This window comes from Diorhabda sublineata, chromosome 6, assembly GCF_026230105.1.
Source record: "Diorhabda sublineata isolate icDioSubl1.1 chromosome 6, icDioSubl1.1, whole genome shotgun sequence".
In the NCBI taxonomy this organism is placed as follows: domain Eukaryota; kingdom Metazoa; phylum Arthropoda; class Insecta; order Coleoptera; family Chrysomelidae; genus Diorhabda; species Diorhabda sublineata.
The window spans coordinates 20,630,290-20,656,803 of NC_079479.1; the positions used below are offsets into that span (position 1 = coordinate 20,630,290).

The following is a 26,514-nucleotide window of genomic DNA, read 5'->3' on the forward strand; positions in this document are numbered from 1 at the left end:
AATTGGGTGATATTTTTACCCAATTTTTTGAGTCGCTTTACCAAGGCTTCCTTTTTCTTTTTTTGGTATTTTTTTTGCGTTTCTGCCTTATCCTTACTTCTTTCCAATCGAAATACCTAATTATTAAGATGATTTAATTAATAAAGGTCAACAAATAAAGAAAATTTTCTCACTTTGTAAAACCATAATCGGCTTACAAACATAGCTAAGGAACCTCTCATTAAGAATTGCACAGAGTTGTACTTACTATAACAAATGAAAATAATTTGAGTAGAATTAAATCCAAAGATAAATTTCTTGCTTCAAAGAATCATTTGTAACTTAGAAACTAGATTAAAAGTTAAGTAGCACTTCTTGATGAAAGTTACTCAGTATTTCTGCAATTCTCGACGCTAATATTTGAAATTTTTTTCATTATCACGTCTACAAAGGAGAAAAAGTTTTGGGTGAAGTTCTTGTTTGTCTTTTTACTCGGAACCAAATTAATTCGATTGGATTTAAAATACAGTAGTACTGAGGTAATTAATAACAGTGTGACAATTCCTTTTGACAATTTCATCTTTAGTATATTCTTTGTCAACTATTTTTGTTTCTAAACATCTATTGTTGATTCTTTCTATAGTTCTCTTCGAAATATAAATTTTGTTTAAGTAGAAACTCTTGTGTGTCTGCTTTGGAAGAATATTTCTAATAAACATACACTGTTTCTATCGCTTGGTATAACCACACCTAAATATTTGAAACTCTTTAATCCTTTCAACTGTATTTCATATATTTCGATTCTAAGATCTTATTTTCCCCACTACCATTCTCCATATTAATATTCATGTTCCTTCTGTATCTGTTTCCATTTTATCTTCACTGCTTCCTGCAATATCATTGAAATAATGCCGGACTTAATCATTCTTCTGTCGTGAAATCCTCGGATCGGTCATTATTTTTCCTCGCATCGTTGATGGAACCAGAAACTAATATACGTGCATTATAACAAATTTTTTAGAGAGCTTTGAAACTACTATCATTAAGACTACAAAAACTTTTAGATACGAAGCAGAACTTATTTAATCTCTGAAATAAAAATAACTCATAATCTCAGTTTTTTGTTTATAATGGATTCACAGAAATTTCTCATAAAAATTTTAACTATTTTGTGAAATTACACAATTTCCTAGACATATCAATTTCAATTAATAATATGTAATAATAAAACTATTATTTTCTGTAATTCAGATATTTATTGAATTATAAAAATAAATTATACAAATAATAATAAATGAGAAAACAATTATACTTGAAAATTTATAATAAACGATTTTATTCTTATTTCTTCATTGATTATTGTGAAGTACATGATAATCAGACGCCAAATTTATTTTTAAAGCAAATAATCTGGAATTTGCCATATTAGAGATCACAATTCTTTTTCCTTCAGATATGTTATTGTCTTACAAAGTCGATAATTCTGATACTTATATTCCAAATGATAACTTGTGGAATAATTGTATATGTATTTAATTTGGACCTCTACTTCGTCGGCGTTTAACTGTATGTAGTTTGGCAAGACCCCTGACATATTTTCGTTACTCTGACCAGGTATTTTTTCCACATACCGTAGCCTTTATCTTCACGCAGTGTAGTTTATGTATCGCTCATTCAACTCCTTCTGTTTATAATGGTCGCTGGTTTTTATCCTTTTCTAGTTATTCCTTTTTTTCTTCTTCATTATTTCCTGAAAGTATTCCTCCACCGGTCTATAGTTTCTCTATCGTGTCTCAATACATACATTTTTATGTTTTATATTATTCGATGCCCCTTCTAGTTTTTGGAACTTTGGAGAAAAGTTCATGTTTTCTTTTATCGTCTTCTTGCCAAACTGTTTCCGTGCTTCTTTTTCCGCTGTCATGACCATATCCCCAATTTTCTTTCTTTCAAACATATACGAATATAAACAATACCGACTATGCCTCACTCTTGTAAACCACCCTGTAAATTTGGTTTAGTGTTTAAATCGCACCCAATTTATCGAGCGTTTTCTATTATTTCCAAAATAAAAACAATATTTCATTTCTTTACTGTGATTTCTATATAACTTTTCTTTTTGTCGCACCTCTTAAGCCTTCGAATAATAAATAGATAATTTATTTTAAAATGAATTTAGTTCTTTACTGATAAACAATTAATATATTTTTCTGTCAGATACTTTGAAATTAAAATATGAAAGGATTTAACGTTGTAATTTGAAAACGATGCGTCGTAAAAGTGTTCGGCTCCGGTTCTGTTATGATCAACTCAACAATGTCCAGTCGTTGATCATCGTATGGCAGTTGCGTTCTCGTGTTTGCGAAGTTAACTGCTTGTGCTTCGCAAGATGGCGGCGTTTCGGTATACACACGCTGTAGTCAGCCGATTGCCAAATTCTTTAGAAAATCATGGCAATATTGATTTAGAAGAAGCGAAAAAACAACACGAAAATTATGTTCGATTGTTGCGAGAAATCGGTTTGGATGTAATCGAATTGCCTCCTGATGAATCTTTACCAGAGTGTGTATTCGTAGAAGACACAGCGGTTGTTTGTAATGGGACAGCTTTAATAGCTAGGCCAGGTGCGGCACATCGGACACAAGAAGTACGTTTCATTATTTAATTCAGGGGTTATTGAACTACAAAAAGTAATAATATTATTTGGTTCAACTGTAATATCTGTGAATAGAATTAACAAATGCAATAACTTTTCAAATACACAGGAAAATTTCGAGGTGCTGATCACTATTAAATATTAAAAAAAATAGTACTACTACAATAATAAATTCAAATATATTGTAATAATACTATAGATTTCGTAAGGTGACGTATTTTGAGGTTTGTAACATGTTATTGATTTATTTTTTTAAAAATACCGTGAATATATATATATATATATATATATATATATATATATATATATCTGAAAAATGAGTGATCAGTTGCATTTCAAAGCTCAAGATACAAGATTACAAGAAAATTCATTAAATTAGGCGTCGTTAATACTTTGAATCAGAGTTTCTTCATTTACATCTGTGATAAGTAAACTTGTTCCATTTAAATATTTTTTAAATTATTGCCCACATCTGCTTAATTGCTTAGCGCCCATAAAATTTTATGTGTTAGTTCCATGGACATCATCTTTTCTTTAAATTCTATGAATGAGAGAGTAATAAAATGTTGAAGGCGTATCACTCCTTTTAGAAGACAGTTAAAATATTTATATATTTATATATAATTATTATATAAAATACTCGAGAAATAACTTACTAAATAAGTTATATCTCGAGTATTTTCCTATGAATTAAAATTTATATAAATATAATGAATATATACCGGTTGTAAACTCATAATTTTTATTCAATTAACTTCCAACAGCTGTAAGTAAAAAAGTGCAATTTTTAAAAAATATGTCATATTCAATTACTGTTCAAATTTTTATCAGTTTTAGTTTGCAATGATATGGTGGTGATCTAACCACCTTCATTCCACGATGTTCTGCAATTTCAGATATATTTTTCTAATTTCTCGTTATAAAGGGAACATAAATAATACGATTCTTTTCTGATCGGGATGGAATTTAATATTATTTGAATTTAGCATATTGAGTAAATCTTTTTGTAACCATTTGTGGGCATTTTTCAAAAAGTCTCTAGTGACATCTTGCATTATAAGTACAACACAGTTCTGAGGAAGAAGATCTATCCCTTGTTCGAACCATTCTCTAAAAACATCTGCATTTATATCCTCACGCTAGTCACCGGAACAAGTAGATTCAAAAGACAATAAACCACCTTTAACCAAACCGTTTAAACTGCCTATGTGTACTATTAAACTGTTTACCCCTAATAACTCTGTAAATCGTAAATTCACCAACATTAAGCTAAGTTGTAATTTCACTGTGTCATCAATACTTTTACATGAATTTTTGTCTATAAATGATATAAAACAATTAAATATATTGGTTTTTCAATAACTGTTGAAGGGCGGATTTTTAGGGCGTTTACGCGGCCTACAAATTTTCCATAATCTCACTAGATTGCACACTGTATTTTGCACCAAAACTAAACTGTTACAGCCGTTTGACATGATACAATACAACGTGCAATGGAATGTAAGACGCAATATCTCTCGATCAAAAGCGTGCGCAGATTCAGTTCAGCTGATCGCTTCATGAAATATCTCGCACTTACAAAATTATCGAATCGGTACAATTTTTATTGCGTCTCAGCTGCAATTTTAGGGAGAAGTCTAGTAGCTTTTCACGTAACAACCAATCTGTCAATCGGGCTTCAAAAGTGGCAGATATCATTATTTCCAGTTATTCACTGATCACTAATTTCTTGTCCATTTCACTTAGCTTTGTTTATTTTGAAACTGCCAAAAAATATTGAATAAAGTTTGAGGCTAGGAATTTGCTTAATTTACTTATGGAATTTGGACAGGGGCAGCTGTAATCCTATAATGTCAAACAACAACAATTAACCAAAAATTGTGGTGTAAGTATGTTTTAAAACTTCACAACTTCATTTGAGTGCTGAAGAACACTCACTGAGGAACATATTAAAAAATTGAGATGTATTTTTTGTAACGCCAAAACAAAATACGTTTGATTCTACTTCACAATATCTAAATAGTAACTTACACTTCAATAGTCGTTGTGAAACTAAACCAAAATGTAAATTGTGAAGTAATATTATAGTGCATCAATATCTTGAAATTTTTTGAAAACCGAAAACGATATTATTTATGGGAGGAACACCTTTGTCGGAACGGTAACTAAATGAAAAGAAATGGAGAGACCAGCAATAATTGGATATGCAATAAATTCTTTTAATTTATATAACCAGTAATAAAATCATCAATAAATAATATCAATAATAAAATCAATTTGGTCGCAAATGAAGGCATTAGTTTACAAAGAAAAAATTACTTCTCTTCCACAACTGCGACAGAATATAGAAGCCGCGGATGTAATTAAAAATAATAGACAAGGATTATTTGATATTAAGAGATGTTTACGAAAGTGGATCATAAATTTTATTGAAGTAAATGATAGGCATTTTGAGCATTTCTTATTTTTGTTACCAAATTTGTTATTGAAAATATTTAAGGAATAATAAAATTTTTTTATGAAAAAAGAACTTTTTAGAAGCAAATAACTCGATAACCGATTGAGTAACACGATTCAAAAAAGAGTAACTTTTTTTTGTAGAATTTAACACTTTAATATTTTTTTATTATTTTAGTTGTAAGTTTAGTCCAAAAAAAGTTTACTTTGATTTAATTAACACAAACAAGTGTAACTAGCACCCTCTATTAGCAATGGTAAATTAGACTGCAAATTATGATTCCTAATGCCGAAAAACGTAAAATTGCCAATTTTCAAAGAGAAATTGTGAAAACAAAAAATTATTGCGAAAATCAAAATTTAAATTTAAACTTAAACTCTCGGAAACTAGCAATATTTGCATAAGGCATGTTGAGCAGAATCATCATATTTTGAGGTATAGATATAGAAGTTATATGACGAACCAACGTGTTGTTTCCAAATTTTTTCAACTTGACAGGACCGCTGCCTGAATTCCTTTGTATTTTAATATAAATAAATGAATGAATCAAACAACATTAGTTAGTAGATAAATTTTGACGTTTCGACTTTTCTTTAAGTCTTTATCAAAATATGATATTGACACTGACAATTTGCTTATTTATATTGATTATAGATCACCTTCATCATGAATATCAAAATAAGGATAAAATCAACTTAGAACTTTGTTCTAATAAGAAAAGTTAATTTTTCCTTGGTCACTACATCTCAAATATATTTCTAAGAATTCCTTTTTTCGTGTATTAGATTTTGGTTTATTGGTCTATTTTCTAAATACTGAGATGTTTGACCTATGTAGGCAGCGTCATAATTAGTACAAGGCACTTGATTTCTTTTGTTTTTCGGTGTTTTAGATTTTAATTTAGTGAAATATTTGGACAATGTATTATGTCCTTTATGACTTATACTAATATGATATTTATTGAAATAATTCGATAATTGTTGGGAAAGTCCTTGTACATATGGTAAGGAAAAATGTTTTATGTTTTTGTGTTTCGTTTCTGTTTTGTTTTTGAATTGATTGTAGTATTTGTTTATCCTTTTCTTGAATATGTTATTTATAATTTTTTCCAAATAATTTTTTTCTTTCAATGCAGCTTTTGCTTTTTGAATAACTAATCATCTAAATTCAGGATCTGATAGTTGGATAGATCTATCAGCCAATTATTTTTATTTTGTTCAACCTCGATTATGAATTGAAGTTTTTTATGATAAGAATTGAATTTTTTATTCATGTTTTCAATTTGATTCCTGGGTACAGCAGTAATGCAATCATCTACATATCGGAAAAAGAATGGAATATTTATATCAAGTTTGCTTAGGATAGTATTCCTCAAGATCTTCCATTACCAATTGTGCTATAACCCTTGAAATGGAAGCTTCCATAGCTCAACCATCAATTTGTTTGTATATTTCATTTTCATATTTGAAAGATGTTATTGTAAGTGTGAGTTCTATAGCTTTTATAAATTCGTTTTTAGGTATTTCTGTACATTCTTTAATTTTGTCCCATTTTTTAATTAATATATATATTTGTCATAATGGTAATAGGAATATTTGTATATAAACAAACCACATCTAACGAAATAACTGCATTGAAAGAAAAAAGTTATCCGGAAAAAATGATAAATAACATATTCAAGAAAAGGATAAACAGATAACTCAATCAATTCAAAAACAAAACAGAAATGAAACATCAAAACATAAAACATTTTTTCTTACTATATGTACAAGGACTTTCCCAATAATTATCGAATTATTTCAATAAATATCATATTAGTATAAGTTATAGAAGACATAATACATTATCCAAATATTTCACTAAATTAAAATCTAAAACACCGAAAAACAAAAGAAGTAATATTATAAATCAAGTTCCTTCTACTAATTGCAACGCTGCCTGCATAGGTCAAACATCTCAATATTTAGAAAATAGACCAAGAGGTCATCAAAACAATAAAAAAATAGAACTGCATTAACGAACCATGAAATGTCAAAAAAGACTAAATTCAATTATAAAGATTCAAAAATTCTTGAAACGGAATCTAATACACGAAAAAGAGAATTTTTAGAAATATTTCAAATTCATAAGAACGTAAAAGCTATAAATGATGAAAAAGATCTAAATAAGTAATTTAAGTAGAATTTATAGCTCTATTTTGTAAATTCTAATAAAACTACAAATAATTTATTAATTACTGCTATATATTTGAGATTTAGGGACCAAGGAAAAATTAACTTTTCTTATTAGAACAAAGTTCTAAGTTGATTTTATCCTTATTTTGATATTCATGATGAAGGTGATCTATAAATCAATATAAATAAGCAAATTGTTAGTTTCAATATCATAGTTTATCATATTTTGATAAAGGCTTGAAGAAAAGTCGAAACGTCAAAATTTATCTTTTAAAAATTATCAAAAAAAACTAATTTTAAAAAAGAAGAGACCTAAGAGACCTAAAATCAAGAACATTTGGATGCATTTATATACATATATATATATATATATATATATATATATATATATATATATGACGTTATTTAAAAGAGAAAACAACTACTTTCTTGGCTAATGCTTTGACGAATATTGAATTACCACTCTTCGGAAGAGTGTGATTTTCGACGTTGTTACGAGCAGTTTAACAACCCTCGTTAGGGCTGGAGACCCGAACTGAAGACAAATTCAAAGAGTGTCGATATTTGGTAAATGTAGTTAAATATTTCCCAGCGAACACGCTCTATATATACAAGACTAATATGTTATTGAAAGCTTTTGCCAGACTCATGGACACAGCTTATAAAGACTGTTTCCGCATAACTGTGCATTCAGTCATTCAAAACATACGTATATTTATATCAGAATTTTTTATAGCGATGTATTGAAAAATTGTATAAATACGTAATAAAGAAAGAAAATGAATATTCTATTGTTCTACTCGTAATGTCAATATATTAATCTTGACAATTTCATGTCCCAATATTCTTGTTTGTCACATTAATATATTATATTAGTTTTTCCAAATATTTTGAATATAAAAATTTATATAATGAATTATATGATTATAACAAGAAAATTAATAGTATTAATAGTCAATTTAATCCAAATTACAGACTCATATTGTACACCATCAATAAGCCAATCAAACTGGATGCCTGCTTGGACAATTTGTTTCCACAATTGAATAGAAAATCAGACAATATTTTTCCTTTGATAATCAAAACCAGTATGACCGATAACAATAACACTACACATTATTTTAGACAATACAAAAGATAAAACATAATGTTTGAAAGTTGTAAAGATGTTAATGGTCAAAAATTTGAGAAAGGTTTTTCGACTCAATTAATATAATTGTCTTAACAAACACTATTCTAAAATCGATAAATGAAGAAATAAATTTGTTTCTTCTTATCAAGAAAAGACCATAGTTTCATCACCTATTACAATTGATCAGATTACATTTTTTGGCCTCTCTACAAAGCTCTAAAAATGCTCACAACATTCTACTCAACGCTGCTTTTGCACTGCGCTCTGTTTTCGACTTGATGTTAAAACCTTCTTTAGTCGAAAATTTCATGACAACCCGAACTCAACTTGAGACATTTTTCAACAACTTGACTGAGTGGTCGTTCGAGCTTTACTCTAATCAAATGGATCAAAGCATCAAGTTGAAACTTTATGTAAAGCTTGTTGAGACTTATCACTGACGCGTGCAAAAATATTTTTATGAACGAATTTTATTTACTATATGAGGCCTAGTACTCATGGACTGAACTACGTGAATAACATATATGAGGTGATACACCTTGTATGTATATGAAATGCAGATAATGAATCTTCAAGTAATTTTAGAAACACTGTACCAAATCTCCTAACTATAACTGAATCATTTCAGTTTGTTAGTAGGCACATAACTGATTTTTTTAAATTTATGTATTTCAGGTAGAAACAATTAGGGTGGTATTAAAAAAGGAATTAGGTCTACCAATTATCGAAATTTCGGATGCCCAAGCTAGATTAGAAGGTGGAGATGTTTTATTTACAGGTAAAAATAAACTTTTTTTTTCCTTAGCAAATAGTTTGGAATTGCTTTTCAGGGTTTATTCAAATAATACAAAGATTAAAATGGCTTACAAATAAAATATACAGTTTTTATTTGAATAGATTCCATACAATTGTCAAGTTGCATAGAACTTTGGAAATTTTGGTTTTAATTGACCAATTGCTCACATATGAAGGGTCCAGGGAAAAACGGCAGTAGTCCATTTTTATACGAAACTCCGCATGCAGTATTATTTTATGCCATTTTGTGGTTATTATCAAATAATGAAATCGTTAAATGGTAAAAACAAAAGATCAGCTAAAACATTCGCTATACTTGAGAAGAATGACATGAGTCCGCGCATGTGTTTAAAAACGGCATCAGTCCATGTCTACGGTGATTCGTAGAGGGCGAGATGTAATGAAAATTTTGCGTGCCACTACACACGAACTTGGATCTGACTATTTGTGTAAACGTTTTGGCTGTTTTACTGTTGTTACTGAACCTGAACGCCGTAGAATACTTCGGGAATTTAACGAACTAGGTAACAATAACAAACAACTTACCTTACTGACTAATCAGCTATTTTTTTTTGTTCTAGGTAACACTGACAAACAAAACTTTTACCTTGGTGGTCTCATCACTGTTCTTCCTGTTATGCGTAGGCGTCCTCGGAAAAATGAAGCTGAATCGAGGCTTAATAATGCCTCATTTAGTTATCGTCTCCGACTGATTAAGGATGGAATAACTCGTGATGTTCCAGTATGTATGAAGGCTTTTTTATCTTCACACGGAATCACAGGGCGTCGAGCTAGATACGTAAGGGAGTCGTTACTTCTAACTTAGAAAGCACCTGTCGATATGCGTGGAAAACATAACACACGACCTCACAGACTTTCAGAGGACACAAAACAGAAAGTGATTGAGTTCATTAGGAGTCTTAAAGGGCGAAAATCTCATTATTCCTTGTCAAACTACACAAAATGTATTCTGATCGCAACACTGATGATAAAGTTTCCTACGAAACTTTTCGAGGAATTTTTGAAAGCAACTTTAATATATCGTTTGGCTATACGTGTGCAGTACGTGTGATACCTTTAAAGCCGACATCATCACTTACTCTATAATTGAATTTCATCCCGGATGATAAAACGAGGAACATTGCAAGCAATAATTTGGCGAAAAAAAAAATCGTGAAAAGGAGCTTCATCTAAGAAAAAGTCAGTTATGGAATGACTATGGAATTCCAAAAAAATTTGCCATGCCCAAACATCACTACCAATGATGTTTACTATAAACGTCAACTAAATTTCATTAGTTTCAATATTCATATTTTGTCAAATTCAAGTTCTGTATTTTATACCTACAATGAATCTGTTGCTAAGGAAGAAGCTGACGAATTCTGTTCCATGCTGTATCACTTCTTTTATAAGATCCTGTCCATGAAAGTAAAAGAACTAGCAATTTTTTGTGATTCGTACTCAGGACAAGATAAAAAGTTTACGGTTATTCGATTCCTGCATTACTTGGTTATCCAAAAAAAAAACCGTTTTGATATTGTGAAAGTAATATTTCCGATCAAAGGGGCATTCTTATCTCGAGTGCGATCGAGACATGAGTCTTGTAAACCAAAAAGCTTACACTGAGGTACCAGTTGAATGGAGAGGCGAACTAAGAAATTTCCGTGTGAAATCTACTCAATTTGAGATTATTGATTGTGGCAAAAATTTTGATTTTGAAAATTGGAATACATTTTTTTCGCCGCTTTATCCAACGAAGTGCCACTTCCAGACTCGGCCTATCAGGATTCTGAAGTTTTTTCATGAGAATTCCCGCTTAGTTTTCCACACATCCGCTTATATGGGCCTATATAGTATTTCTAAGTTCGACCAGAAACCGCTTAAGAAGAGCCTAAAAAAGAAACAAGAAGGAAACCAGAAAACGCTGAGAAAACTTTATCAGGGTCCCATCCCTGTTAAAATGCCCAAATGGAAGGATTTGCAAGACCTGACATCATTCCTTGAGAGGCCAGGTTGTTTTATCAACAATTACCAATTGGTGAACAACCTCAAAAACAGAGCGATGACGAATTTGTGGATGACCCACCAACAGATTAGTTTAATGCTGAGGAAAAGTGGCATGATTCCAGGATAAAACTTTTTTCTTTTCTGTTACGTCACTAGTTTTGAATTAATGTTTATTTTTTTTTCATTTTTGTAATAATAAACACAGTATTTACCAATAATATATTTTGCGACATTTTTTCCTTAAATTTTACCTTCTAACGAGTTAGTAAACCCATATGTTCGATATTCTCCAAATTCTTCCGGATGGACTGTCGCCGTTTTTTCCCTGTGCCCTTCATATTAATTTTATTAAACATACCTTTAACCTCTGTGTATAACTGTGTATAATAGAATATACAGATATATAACCTTGGGGCATGGACCCCATTATAATTTTCTTTTTTGTTACCGTAAGTTTTTAAAAATATTTGGAATCAATTATCATACTGCTTGTTCGGGTATGTCTAAACAGGCTGAAATCAGTTTTGACTAGCAAAACACTTACATATAATGTTTGAGATTTATATTTTAATTTTGAGATTTTTTAAACAGAATAAAAACGAATTATATTTTTTGAAAGTATGGGAAAAGTGAAAATTTTGAACATAATTATAAACATGAAAGGATTTAAATGTTTTCTTTTAAAACCCTACCAAAGAGATAAACCTCACTCTGAAAATTACCAAATTTCTAATATACCATCAACATAATCACTGACAATAGGTATAAAATGAGAGTTAATTATATCTGCAACAACAGTTTTTATTTACACACCCTAGGCTACATTTATTTTACACATATTGTAGTAATTGAATTAAAAAAAATTATATACAGTAAATTTTTCAAATTCATAACAAAAAATTGCTTTCAGGTGGTTTATACTCGTTTCTATTAAGTACATCCGTATTTCCTACAAAGCATTGAACGATGTTCCTAACACATTGTAGCCTTACAAAATAAACTGTAAAGTTTTATTTTTTTATACTTTACTTGAGGACAGAAAGAGCAACGCCGTTTCCTTGGAGGCTCGTCGCCATCTGCAGCTGGACTTTTTAAGGAGATCTGCAGTATTTCTCTGATTGCCAATTTGATTCCTCTTTTAATGATTGTAATGTCCAAGCGTTCATATAGCTATAATTTGATTAGATTCCCGAGTAATGTTCCAACATTCCGAGAAAAATCTCACTGGTCAACGTTTTATTATTCTGCTGAAGTTGTACCAATGGCATAATTTATCAAATGTGTTGGTATCTCGCCGATTTTCCTAATGTTTCTAAAGAAACATAGTCCATTGTGAATCATCTAAGAAATAAGCCTTCTTCATAGAGCATAATATGTACTTCACCTGATAACCTCAATAATAACTTTGTAAATGTAGCCAAAAATTTATCAAATTCTATAACTCCTTCTCATGATCCGCTTTCATATCTCTCTGATGCTAATGCTAACTTACACAGTTTCTTCTTTATGCCCGTAGTTTTAGCAGAACTTCGCAGTACAGTTAATGACATCAAAAATAAATACTCATCTGGAACTGATGGAATTCAAAAATGTTATCGAGTCTGCCAGTTATGTGTAGTTAATTTGCGTACTTTATATAAAAATATCAGTGTCAGCTTTTAACGACAAAAGAACTTTATATTATCATTATTCATTTCACTCTCATTCTGTTTGTAACTCTGTAACTGTAAACTTGTATTTTACTTTAAATAAATTTTGTTTTTAAAAAGATATTTCTCGTACAAAATATCTTAACTGCACATTAAATCACCTTACCACTTTAATTAACGTTTCATTTAAAAATGGCACTTTTCCTAATTACCTTAAGACGGCTATACTTATACCTCTGCATAAAGGAGATGAAAATCAAGCATCGAATTATCGCCCAATCGCACTCCTTCCACGTTATTTAAGATCATAGAAAGATTGGTCAAAAAGAGGCTTTTATCATTTCTGTTTAAATATAAAATACTTAAAAAAAAGTCGAAACGTCAAAATTTATCTTTCTTTTAAAAACTATCAAAAAAAACTAATTTTGAAACAGAAGAGACCTAAAATCAAGAACATTTAGATGCATTAATATACTTACTATCCATCAATTTGTGTTTTTAAGTAACAAATGCACAAATGATTCTATATTCTCCCTCCTTAATAAAGTATACTCTATCTTAAACAGCCATCACTCCACTACAACAAATTTTACTGATTTTTCTAAGGCTTTCGATTGTGTTAAACATAATATTTTAATCAACAAATTGCAGTACTACGTTTTTAGGAGGACACCTCTCGCATGGTTAAATCATATCTTACCAACAGAAGTCAGTTTGTAAGGGTTGATACAACGATGTCATCTTGCAAGCCAATAGAATGTGGAGTGCCCCAAGGCTCAATACTAGGCCCTATTTTGTTTCTTTTGCTTCGCCTACCTAGACATTCGTGATAAAATATGTCTATTTGATACGAAACTAGTTTCTCTTGAAACAACCCCGATCTCACGGCACTTCATAGGACCATATCTAGTGACCTAATCACCCTTAAATCATGGTGCGATTCTAATCTTCTTTGTCGCAACGTTTCTAAAAACAAAGTTTTATCATATAAAAATACATGGCAGCCTTTTTTATTAAATAGCACCACCATTGATGTATTTGTAATTTGTAAAATTCTTAAGCTTATTGTGGAGAATTCCTTGAATTGGGAGTTACATATTGCCGCCTTAACTAAAAAAATAAGTTCCTCCTGTTTTGCGCTGAGATCAGTTACTAAAGAACTAAATTTATCCACCTCCTTAACAGTCTATTATGCCCTTATTCAGTCGTATCTCCGAAATGCCCTTCCCTTCTGGAGTATGCTTGGTGCGACGCAATTTGAGCAAATCTTTAAACTACAAAGAGAGCTGTTAGATTTTTACTCGGTCCAAACCACAAGATTAAAAATTCTGACTCTTCCTTCCTTATTCATCTTTGAATCCGTTTGCCTAATTCTTAAGCACAGTTCTCCAATTTCCGAAACATCGTTGCACAGCTACCCATTTAGGAACGCTAAGCACGATCTTTAACTACCTACTCCATGTTCTGAATTAGTTAAGAACTCAATATTTTACAATGCCAAAAAATGCATAATCACTTGCCAATTGAAATCAAATCGATATCATCTTTTCCCGTATTCCGCAATAATTTGAGAGCATATTTACTGGAATGAGCCTTCTACTCCGTAAACGACTACTAATAATAATATTCAATTCCGGACATGCTGCACACTGTTTTAATTATTGCTATTCATTTATATAACAATTATTACCTTTCCCTATTACCTATAATTTTATTACTCATTGTCATTTTATTCTATATATTTAAAGTTTATTTTATTTGTATCTTAATTATATTTATGTTTGTTGAAAACGAATAACGATTCTCCTGCAGGTTTTGAATTCAAAAATTTCGCAGGTATCTCTGTCTTGTTGGCCCACATGGTTCCAACCATTGTTGTTGTTAATATTGACGAGAATGTTCAACAAAATTGTCCTACAAATATTCTATCGCAGCCAAATGATCATCTCTTACCCTCTTTTGCCTAGTGGCTTAATAATTTTTTATATCAGGTGACCAAAACTCTTCCAAATTTAGCTTTGAATCGTTGTGCACACCAGCAAAGCCCTATGTAAGCAATAATTTTCTTTTTATATGTATTTCGATGTTACGACTGTCTTACAATGTTAAGTACCTACCTGTCGATCGGGGCGCCATTGCGTTGATAGATACAATAACACTCACATGTAAACAAAAACAAACATAAAATACATACGGGAAGATAACACAGGACAGTGGCAGACTGGCTAATAGCGGCAATAGTGCAAAAACATCACACAAAAGTGACAACTGAATTTAGATATGAATGAAAACTGTTGGGGTCTGTTGGATTCCAGGGTTATACACAAAGGTTAAATATAGGTTATATTTTGCACGTACTCTAGGCCTATTTTAATATTTCTGAACACAGAAATATTGATTTTTCATAATTAATATATAATTTAACATAATATTCCTCCAAATTGTATTATCAAGCTCTTAATTAGTTTTTTGGCTTAGAAAACACGTCCATTTTGTGACGTTTTTTCACTTTTAGCAATATCACAAAAACTTTTGTGGTTGGGTGCCATTATACAATACAGAGATATCAGTAAATAAATTTATTTATAAATAAATCCTTGGAACTTAAAGTAGGACTGTCAGTAATTAGTAGAGTGTAAATTGTCTAAATATGTCATTATACTGATACAGTAATGAGTTTTTAGAATTTTACTGCAAAAAGAATGAGAAAAACTATATCAGCGCATTTTATTTAAGCTGCTTTTCAACGGTTTGGTAACTTTATACACTGCCTTTTACTTATTTAATTTATTTAAACACTTACATTAGATTTGACTAACTTTATAATAACTAACTTATCATTACTATTATAATTAAATATCCACTACTTTATAACTAGTTTACTAATTTATTTAAATTCACTGTTTACTTTCCGATTTTTTTCCGTTCACTATGACTTTTTAATATATATTAACTTTCGTGGCTAACAAGCTCGAATTTATATTCGAAAAGATATTTCTAGAATTCTAAAACAAAACAAATGAATAAGAAGACCTTCCTAAAAATTAATTTTTAGAAATTATATATATATATATATATATATATATATATATATATATATATATATATATATATGTATATAGAACGATAAATTTTGACGTTTCGACTTTTCTTCAAGTCTTTATTAAAATATTTTGATAAAGATTTAGAGAAAAAGTCTTTTTTATCATTTATAGCGTTTTCGTTTTTATGAATGTGAACCATTTCTAAAAATTCTCTTTCTTTTTTGTGTACATATTAGATTCCGTTCCAAGAATTTTTGAATCTTTGTGAATTCATGTTTTTTTGGTATTTCATGGTTCGTTAATGCAGTTTTTTATCGTATTGATGACCTTTTAGTCTATTTTCTAAATACTGAGATGTCTGCCCTATACTGACAGCGTCACCATTAGTAGAAGGAACTTGATATATAATATTACTTCTTTTGATTTTTGGTGAATCTGATAGTTGGATAGATCTACCTATCAGCCAAACTTACTAGCACTGATCTTTTTTGTGACATAGGATGACATGAATTGAAGTTCAAATATCTTGAGAACCAAGTTGGTTTCGCATACCATTATGTTTTTATGTTATTGTTAATTTTATATAATGTGACATTAAAAAAAATTTTTTATTACATTATTTTGTTCGATTTCGATTGTGAATTGAAGTTTTTTATAAGATATGAATTTTTTGTTGCTTTCAATTTGATTTTTTTGTACGGCAGTAATGCAATCATCTACATATTTGAAAATTCGTTTTGAGGTATTTCTGTATATTCTTTAATTTTGTCCAATTTTTTAATTAATATATGTATTTTTCACAATGGTAATAGGAATATTTGTATATAAAGAAACCACATCTAACGAAATAAATACATATTCGTTAGACATTTTTATACTTTTAATTTTTTCTTTGAAATCCCATGTGTTTTTGATATACGAGTAGTATTTGTTTTGGTATAAATATTTTTCAAATAACTAGATAGTGGGGTAAGAGGAGTTTGAATACTTAAAACAATCGGTCGAAGGGGAATGTCCGGCTTGTGTAGCTTTGGTAAACCATATATTTTAGGGGGTAAGTCATTGTTAATTTTCAATCGTTTGCATCTGATGGCGATTTAAAAAGTTGTTCTTCCCAAGATCGAATTAGATAATTATTTTATTTTTTGTAAGAATTCGAAGATTCATTACATTTCATCAGAGTAGTTTAACAACGCGTCTCGGGCTTAGAAAAACGTTGACTTCACAAATTATTTTTGATCTGCGGGAATAAAAAAATTATTGGGTGCCAAACAAGAACTGTACGGCGGATGGCCTATCGATTCGATGTTTTGACTGTTCAAAAACGTTTTTGCTTGAACTGATCTATGAGCCTGCATTGTTGGGTTAGGTTTCCCTGATTTTTTCGAACACTTCTGGTATCATATGCTGGTGTACCATTCAGAATTCAGAATCATCGCACTAAAATATTCGCGACTCAATTCCATTTTGGACTAAGTTAAATGTATCTGTAACCAACTCAAATAGCACTCGTATGATAACACGTTCTATGTACGTTTACCATTAAAGTTTTGATAGATTTATAGTCTATAGAACGACCTTCATAGAAAACGTATTCGGAAAGGGAGTATCTCCCTGGGCATAGAGAGAAAAAATCTATATTGTCGAAAAATTGTTACAATTTGTAGACAAAAGCTTGTAAAAATTAAAAAACAAACAAAAAATAACTAAATAAAGATAAATCTAATAAAATAAAATTTCAATATACAGAAGAAAACCACAATGAGTAAAAAAATATAGTTAATAGTAATAGGTAATAATTAGTATTTAAATCCTATATAAGTCAATAACAAAAATTAAACCAGTATGCAGCATGCAGAAGTCGTTCACAGAGTAGAAGGCACTTTCCATTAAATATACCCTCAAATTAATGAGGAATCCAGAAAAAGATCATATCGATTTGATTTCAATTGGCAAGTGATTGCGCATTTTTTTGTATTTTAAAATATTGAGCTTTAACTAATTTTGAAACTAATTTTGAACGTGGAGTAGGTAGCTTAAGGTCGTGCTGAGCGTTTCTGAGTGGATAGCCGTGCAATGATCTTTCGGAAATTGGAGAAGCGTGCTTACGAATTAGGCAAACAGATTCAAAGATGAATAAGGAAGGAAGTGTCAGAATTTTTAATCTTGTGCCTGTGTGAGCACTGCTGTTTAGTCCGAGTAAATATCTAACAGCTCTCTTTTGTATTTTGAAGATTCGCTCAAATTGAGACGCACCACACCACGGATGTCTAGATAGGCGATGTCGTTTAAAAACAGAAAAAACTAAATAGAGCCTAGTACTGAGCCTTGGAACACTCCACATTCTATTGATTTGCAACAAGACACTTCAAGTTAAAAAAGTAGCTTTTGGCAGCTCATTTTAACAGATTAATATTGATATGGTTACAATTTTGTTTGTTCACGACAGTCTTTATGATAAATATTCTCTTTGATTTGTGAAATAAACATAAAAATATCAGTTATAGTTTACTACAGATTTTGAAATTTGGTATACGTATCTAAATGTTGAATCTAAACAATTTATTATTATTATACGAAAGACTTATGTACTTAGCTTAGAGCTGGTATCATTTACCTATCCAGGATACCACTGATCATAAGTAATAAGCTCAGTTCAACGTGTGGCAAGTATTCAATATAGCGTTCTTTATGTCGGCGAAGGTGTGTTTTGGTGATGCTATCGTACAGGGACTTAAATATGGCGCCGATTGATGACATAAGAACTGCTTGCTGGGAAACATCTGTCATTCTCAGTTGTGGCGTACTAGGCCAATTTCTCGTTGTGTTTATGTTTGATATGGCTACGTCGACGAGAACTTAATTGATTCTTCTATGAACCACCATGTCCGGTCTGTTATTCGTCATCTGTTTATCGGAGAGAATGATTTTAGTTAGGTAGGTTTTAGGGTTGGTAACTCAATCTTGAATAGTCATCTAAAAAGAGTTAGTTAGCCATATGTTTGAACCGTCTTTATCAATGAGTGGCTGGTTGAGGTCGTGATGATGTTTACCGCGTAATATCTTTTGGGACCATTGTTCCAGCTTTTCAGTTTCAGTGAGGAATCCTTATCCGCTTTAGATATAATATGATATTGGGCCGATGTTTCTGATTTCCTCTAAAGAATTAACATAGTCCAATTATCTGTCGAGAGTGTAGTTTGAAAAGGTCAATTCGCCCTATTTTAAGGGCAAGTTGTTCGATTAGTGGACGACTTATTATTATTATATCTTTTAGCTCTATGTTCATCTATTTCAAGATTTAAAAAAAGTACGTTAAAACAGGCGTGTCGTAGATGTCGATTATTTCATGAGTGTTCTTTTTTTGTCTATTGATCCTGTATTCTAGTTTTATTATTATTATGTTAATATATTTTCTAGTCTATAACTTGATCTTAAAACTTTGAAATTTTCACAGGTAGAGAATTTTTTGTTGGAATTTCACAAGCTACGAATGAAGCTGGAGCAAGAGCAGTGGCAAGCGCTTTTCCAGAATATCCTTGTACACCTATTAAGGTATGTTGGCGAAACATTTTTGACGCTCTTTGTAACTTTGACGGCTTTTCAAGTATTTCAATGTTATGTAATATTTTCATAACAATTAAGTTTTTCAACAAATGAGCACATATGCTGTGACATAATATTCATCAGGCTCTGCTTAAATGTATATAAAATGTAGAACCGGGATTGTATAATCAATTTACTTGTGTGAGTAATTTCGTTATCTGGTTGTAGATTTAGTTCAGTATAGGCTGGTCTTATTTCTCCTAATAAATTCCTGAACATTAAAATGGATGCTTTACATAAGTTGACAACAAATCAAAGGAAATTTTATAAAATAAATGCTAACTAAATGTTACGGTATCTCTAAAAAAAAAAAACTTGGCAATTGAGGTATGGGATAGGAGAGCGAAGATAAATGGCACAGAGATCGATTAAATGTACAATCTTCACCATCTCCTCAACGATTCGGATTAAAGGGTGTAGTGAAGGAGATATAAAACTTTGAATGAAGTCGTCAGACATATAACCAGACTAAGACTAACTGTATGAACACTTCAATGGAGGCCGCAAGGAACGAAGAAAAGTCGAAGATCACAATGCACATTTTTTATATATACACTACCGACAAAACTTTTTGCCCACCCTATAGTTTGCGTGATACACAAAAAATAAAAACAATTTGGTTCCATTTGTTTTTCAGGATATTCCAAATATGTTAAATGAGAGTGGGACAGTGCTTTCTGATTTTCCTATTTAATTTGCCCACAATAATTCATTCGGCAAGTACTTTCAGCACATACTTCTTTCCCAATTCTTTCAATTACTCTTTGCACAGCTTCGAGAAATGCTTGGGATGGTTGTCATACTAGAAGTTAAATTTTCTGCTTATCAGGCGCTGGCCAGAACGTGCTAAATTTTCCCTTAAAATTTTTTTTAGAGTCGGGGTTACACATGGATATATATATATATATATATATATATATATATATATATATATATATATATATGTATATATATAAACTTTAATTTTATTTTGACAAGTCACCATTCAAAAAGCCAACTTCTCTTAATCTCCTTTTCGCAGTAGAAGAACTCAAAGATTCATTTATCTGATATGCTATTTCTAGCCCTCCAGTACCCGCATCCGGTCTGTGGGACCGTCGTGGCATTATGTGCATTTGCTTTAAGCAATCAAATGTCGGTTTCGGCCTCCCACCCGGGTACCTTCCTAGCTCGACCCGTTCGACGTAGAGATGTTAAAAACCAGTATTTTCTAGTAACAGGTACGTTCCGTTCCAGTTACTAAGTCATACCTGTGACAGATACCTGTTCCAAGAATACCTGACTCGTTTCGTATCGTACTTTTCGGACTCGAAACCACAGAAATACTCTTTGTTGGAACAGCGCGCCGCCGTACCATGCGTACGAGAAGTTGCCAGGAGTCTGTAGATTATGAAATATGAAATACTCCCGCGCGTATTTCGATAATCATCGTTTATAGATGGATTCCCGATTTGGTTCACGTCCAACGGTGGCGAAGTCTCATTAGTTTTGCATTTATGTCTTGAAGCCGTTGAACGTTGAAGCTATCATCAAGTAATATCAGTAGGTAATTGTTGTTATCATTCGAGAAATGAATGTCCAGAATAGGAAGTCAAGTGTTGTGTGGAATTTTTTCTCGGTAGTTCAAAACGTGAAACAGATTGCAATTTGTGATTGATGCAAACAAAAACTTTCGTATAAATCATCTGATTCAAATTTGAGGAAGCATTTTCAAAGAAAACATCCTACCGTAAAAATTCCTGTATCTTCTAACACTATTAGCAATGTCAATTCAGATGAGACAGAAAATAAAGTACTGGATACAGATCATGAAGATACCGGAATAACTTCTACAAAACGAACGCTGCTACCAGTAAGTTATATATTGCAGATGTATGGTATTGGAATATCGAATAATATTCCGAATTTCAATAATATAGTAAATGAATGAGTAGTCAACAATTATTTAAACTTTATAGGGCGAGTTTCTGGTGTCTCTTCAATATGACGATGGCGTGTCAATAGAGTCAGCAGTGTCAGCACAATCAACTTCCTCTTCTTGTATGGAAACAATTACACGAAGAAAAATAGAACAAACACGGCAAAATAATAAAATTGACAATTACATACCGAGGAAACTTACCGTACCCGTAAAAAGAAAGATTGATAATGAATTTGTCAAATTGTTTTATTTGGATTATCAGCCGTACAGAATAGTCGAAGATAAGGGTTTCAGACTTTTCGTGAAAGCTTTGAATTCAAGTTATGAATTACCTACCAGACAACTAATATCAAAAACAATGATTCCGAATTTGTATGAAAAGTGTCAAATTAGTTTGAGTGAAATACTAAAAAAAATAGATCCCTTTGTTTGTCTGACTACTGATTGTTGGACATCATTGAATAATGACAGTTTTATGGCTATAACTGTGCATTTTATAGATGAAGAGTTTGAGATACATTCGGCACTTTTGAAGTGTGCAGTTTTTTATGAGAGTCATACTATCGAAAACTTAACCAGAGAACTTATCGAAGTTACGAGACATTGGGGATTAGAAAAAAAAGTTATACTAGCTGTATGCATCTAATGTTAAAGGGGCCATTAACAGCACCGGATGGAAGTTATGGTTGTTATGCTCACACTTTGAATCTCATTGTTCAAGATGCTCTCAAATTACCCACAATAAAACCTATTTTGGATAAACTTAGAACTATAGTGAGTCCACCAGATGGAACTCCACATTTTATATGTTCGAGAGATTTATAGATTTGGAAGTTCCACTGCGTTCAACAATTGCTCTACTTGATGCAAATTTACCAACAATCTCAATGGCAGAATGGGGTATAATGAAAGATATATGCAAAATTCTGCGCCCTTTTGAAAGCGCTACTCGTTCTCTAAGCGGAGAAAACTATATGTCGGCCTCTTTAGTTATAGTAATTACCAACGGTTTACTAGATGTGTGCAATGAATTGTCACGTATTCCAGACTTGTCAGAGATATCGAAGTCTGTTTTGAAAAAATGTGAAACTGGACTTCGAGAACGATTGGGCAATATGGAATACAGCAATACAATGACTATTTGTACATTTTTGGATCCAAGGTTCAAAACATTTGGTTTTAAAAATGCAGATGCCGTGGAAAGGGTTCGTAAAAATGTTATTAGCGCTTTAGTAGAAATAATAGATTCTACGGAAAAAAATAAAATTGATTCCGCGGAATCAAATAATGAAATCAATTCATCCGACGAACCTGTTTCAAAAAAACCGAAAACGAATGAAGAAAATGTTATTGCTGAATTTTCTATTTGGTCTTCACTTGACAAGATAGCGATTGGTCATGGTAGCATGAAAAAAAATTCAACTTCAAGGGCTCTAATGGAGTTACAAAGATATATGGAGGATGATCTCTTGGAAAGGAATAAGAATCCCATGCAGTGGTGGAAAGACTGTAGCTATATGTACCCTAATTTGAGTAAGCTGGTGAGGCAAAAATGTTGTGCCTTGGCAACATCGGTGCCATGTGAAAGACTATTTTCCAAAGCTGGAAATTTATTGCATGAAAAACGTACTCGTTTAAGTGCGAAAAAACTACAACAAATGTTGTTTTTGAATATGAATAGTAAGTTCATGAAGTAATTATGAAATTATTCTTCAAAGGCATTCCCGCAATCATTCAGTTCCTTTTATTTCCAAAGAAGAGTTTTATTGTTTTAAATAACTATTTTTTTAAGAATATATTTTTATTTGTTATGAAGAATATTATTTCTGTTATGACCTGCTGATTGCAGAATGTGGTTGTGATCCTTTAATAAAAAAGTTTATAACAGCTAGTAATTTATATTCAAAATTCAAATCAATGTCAGCTAAATGAAGAAATCCCCAGATGTCCGTATAACTGTTCGATTCCATTCCATTTCGATATCTCCCATATTTCAGCGTACCCTGACAAGAACTTATCCGAGCCCCACAGTTCTTACCGCCGGGTCCGGAGCGGATCGACTACGTTAACGTCGTACGCACGAGTTTTCAAATATATACTCGTCTACGCTAGTAATCGAGTACGATCCGTACCTGTTACAAGTTGTTCCTAGTCGATACCTGTGACAGGTATTTCGTACCATCTCTAGTTCGACCTTAGTTCAATGGGATAGCTAGATCTGTATAGTCGTTTGGCATATGAGGCAATTTCGGTCTGCGAGACCGAAACGGGTATCGGAGTTGGATTTTTTCGGATATTCGCTTGTAAAATTTCTGAAAGGTATGTATTTTATTTGGTAAATTCTGGCACTATTTGGTACTTTATGATAGCTTTTGTGTTATTTTTTGATATATTGTTTAAATAATCCTTCTGTCACAATTCGACGTAGAAAATTTCTAAGAAGTCTATCTATGGAGATAGGTCGTCCACATTTACCTATCCGATCCGGCCACTAAAGCATCGCATCAGAGAAATTTGTAGTATTGAAGATAGCCAAGTAGGAACGATTGCAGAACCACTACCTGAAAGAGGAAGGTGCCACTTTTACGATAGTAAAAGAAATAGAAAATCCCGTTTCATTGTGTAAAATGTAAAAAATTAATGTGCCACGAACATGTTACCATCGTATGTGAAATATGTTTCGAGAAGTTTTCGAAATGAAAATGTAAAATTAGTTGCTGTGTTTTTTCGATCATATATTTTGCACATCGTGATTCAGTTTACATTTATTTAGAATAAGTTTTCAGTTTATTCTTTACCTCTTCTATCTGTATCTGTGTTTTATTTAATAAAGAACAAACATATTTTAGTATAATATTATTTTGTTTTAATACCTCTATATAAAATAAATAGAAAAACTATTATATTAATCGTTGAAACAAAACGGTCTATGAGACCGAAACCGGGTAACCGTTCCTAGATTTTCAAGCGGGTACCGGAGGGCTAGACTTGTGATTCATTAATCACGTTAACTAATCCATACAATATGTTTATATTCAGCAGTTGTGGTTTTTCAAGGCTGTCCTGAATGTTTGCTGTTACCAAAGCTATTTTTTTGCGATGTAGTCCACGGTACGTCGAGGTATTCTTAATTCGTTGGTAATGATTATAAAGACTTACGATTATTGCATTAGCTTAAACTGATAGCTCCTTTCTTTTACCCATATTAAAATTAATCTGAATTTGCGAGAACGAAAATAATTCGGTATATGAACTTCACAAAAAATGTCTTGGTCTAAATAGTATAAATCACAGCACGTTCTTGTGTTTTACAGGGCTAACTACAATCGTAAATACCGAAGAAATAATCACAGTTAAAGAATAATAAACGAATCATAAGGAACCCGCAAATTTCAACTTGGCGCTGACTGACAACATATAAACATGCGCGAATTATATAACTTAATTCACAACTTTGAAAAACAATTTATTCTGTCATAGAAATGTTGAGGTCGCTCGTTATTTTCGTGTCTCTTCATAACAAGATCACGATTAAAGCAGGCGTTGTATCTTTGATCTGCAAAATGTCTAGAAAGTGTTTCATTAAGTGATGTCCAAGAAGTGACGTTTTGAATATTTACCACCAGTTTAGCGTTGCCACAAAGTTAAGAAATTAAGAAATTAATCAAATGTAAATGAAAATCATTTGGTTGTTCTCTATTATAAAAATTATTAATAAGTGATTCGCATACGGATAAATACCTATTGAATTCATTAGGCTTACCGTCAAACTCTGGCACACAGTTTAAATACATACTCTGGTTTAAAATATGCCATGTTATATTTGAATTTAATATTTCTGTTTTAGACTTTTATTGATTCTAGAACAGCTTTTTTTCTCTGGTCTAGAAAGATCGATTAAGTTATCAAAGTCAAAACCACTGAATGAGTCAGTAATATAATGATAAAAATATTTTGAATTTGAGCATATTCCTATCTAAAATATAAGGATGAATGGTGCTTTTTCTTGTGTATGTACTCCTTGCAAAGCTGAGCAATGTTATTCTCAACTTTCGACGCTAGACGTTGAAAAATTCATAGTAGTCTTCTATGGATTAGATTCTCGATTTCTTGGGAACTACTCCACTGCGAACGCCTCCACGCACGAATCGCGATACCGGGTTGGATTAATTGTAAATCGATCCAATTAATCGTTGAAACGAAATTGTTCCGTTCGATACGCGACAATTATGGAAATTCAATCTGGCTGCGCCAGTTCAATAACTTAATTCACAACTTTGAAAAACTATTTATTAACATAAAATATAAATAAATGGTCTCAATAATCTGACTACTGTTATGGTTGGATGTTAAGATTATATATGACAATCTATGCAAGTTTATTCTCTCTTAACATAAATTAAATCTACCAATTCTATTGTATACAAAATCTGTAATTAATTATATTTATGGTCGTCACGTCACATTAATAAAATAAGTAATTTGATAAGTTAATGGAACTTCAAGTGTCTAAGGGACATATCGAACCTCTTATGAAGACATTGAGGACAGTCAGTCTACAATAAATCTTACAATACAATACGAATACAATAGTAAGTAGGTAGATTTATGATTCTTCACAGTCACATTAATATAAGACAGAAATTAGGTAATCCTAGACAGAGATGGGGAAACTACGGCCCTCGGGCCATCTCTGGTCCGCAAAGCGTTGAAATCCGGCCCGCGACCAACAAACAAAAATTAAGTACAATTTTCTTTTTATCAGAAACTACATTCTCATGAATTGGCAGTAAAGGCAGTACACGACGGGCATAAAAACCGTAAGTCCCACTGTCGTCGAACGCACCACCCATTTGAGGCAACTATTTTTGAACACCAGCAAATTGGAATTTTATAAGACCTTATCTAGTACACTATACTCAAATATAGTTTCCCACGCCTAGAAAATAATGGCTATGTTTGGTACAAGCTGTTTGTGCGTACAAACGTTTTTAATAATTAAAAAAATGTCTTCGTAATAGGCTTTCAGATGACCTCCTTTTTTCATTGTTAAAAATTTCAGCATCACAAATGGAGTCAGCTTATGTTAAAGT

The 26,514-nt window shown here is 31.6% G+C and overlaps 1 protein-coding gene across 1 annotated transcript in view; it reads left to right on the forward strand.

Moving 5' to 3' along the window:
- Positions 1–2,322: 2,322 nt before the first annotated feature.
- LOC130445461 (N(G),N(G)-dimethylarginine dimethylaminohydrolase 1) overlaps positions 2,323–26,514 on the forward strand; it is a 31,431-nt gene continuing 7,239 nt past the window's right edge. The window contains exons 1-3 of the mRNA XM_056781078.1: positions 2,323–2,626; positions 9,075–9,177; positions 19,352–19,449. Of these exons, the coding sequence (XP_056637056.1) occupies positions 2,369–2,626; positions 9,075–9,177; positions 19,352–19,449 (459 nt within the window). The 5' untranslated portion in view covers positions 2,323–2,368. The remainder of the gene's footprint in view (positions 2,627–9,074; positions 9,178–19,351; positions 19,450–26,514) is intronic.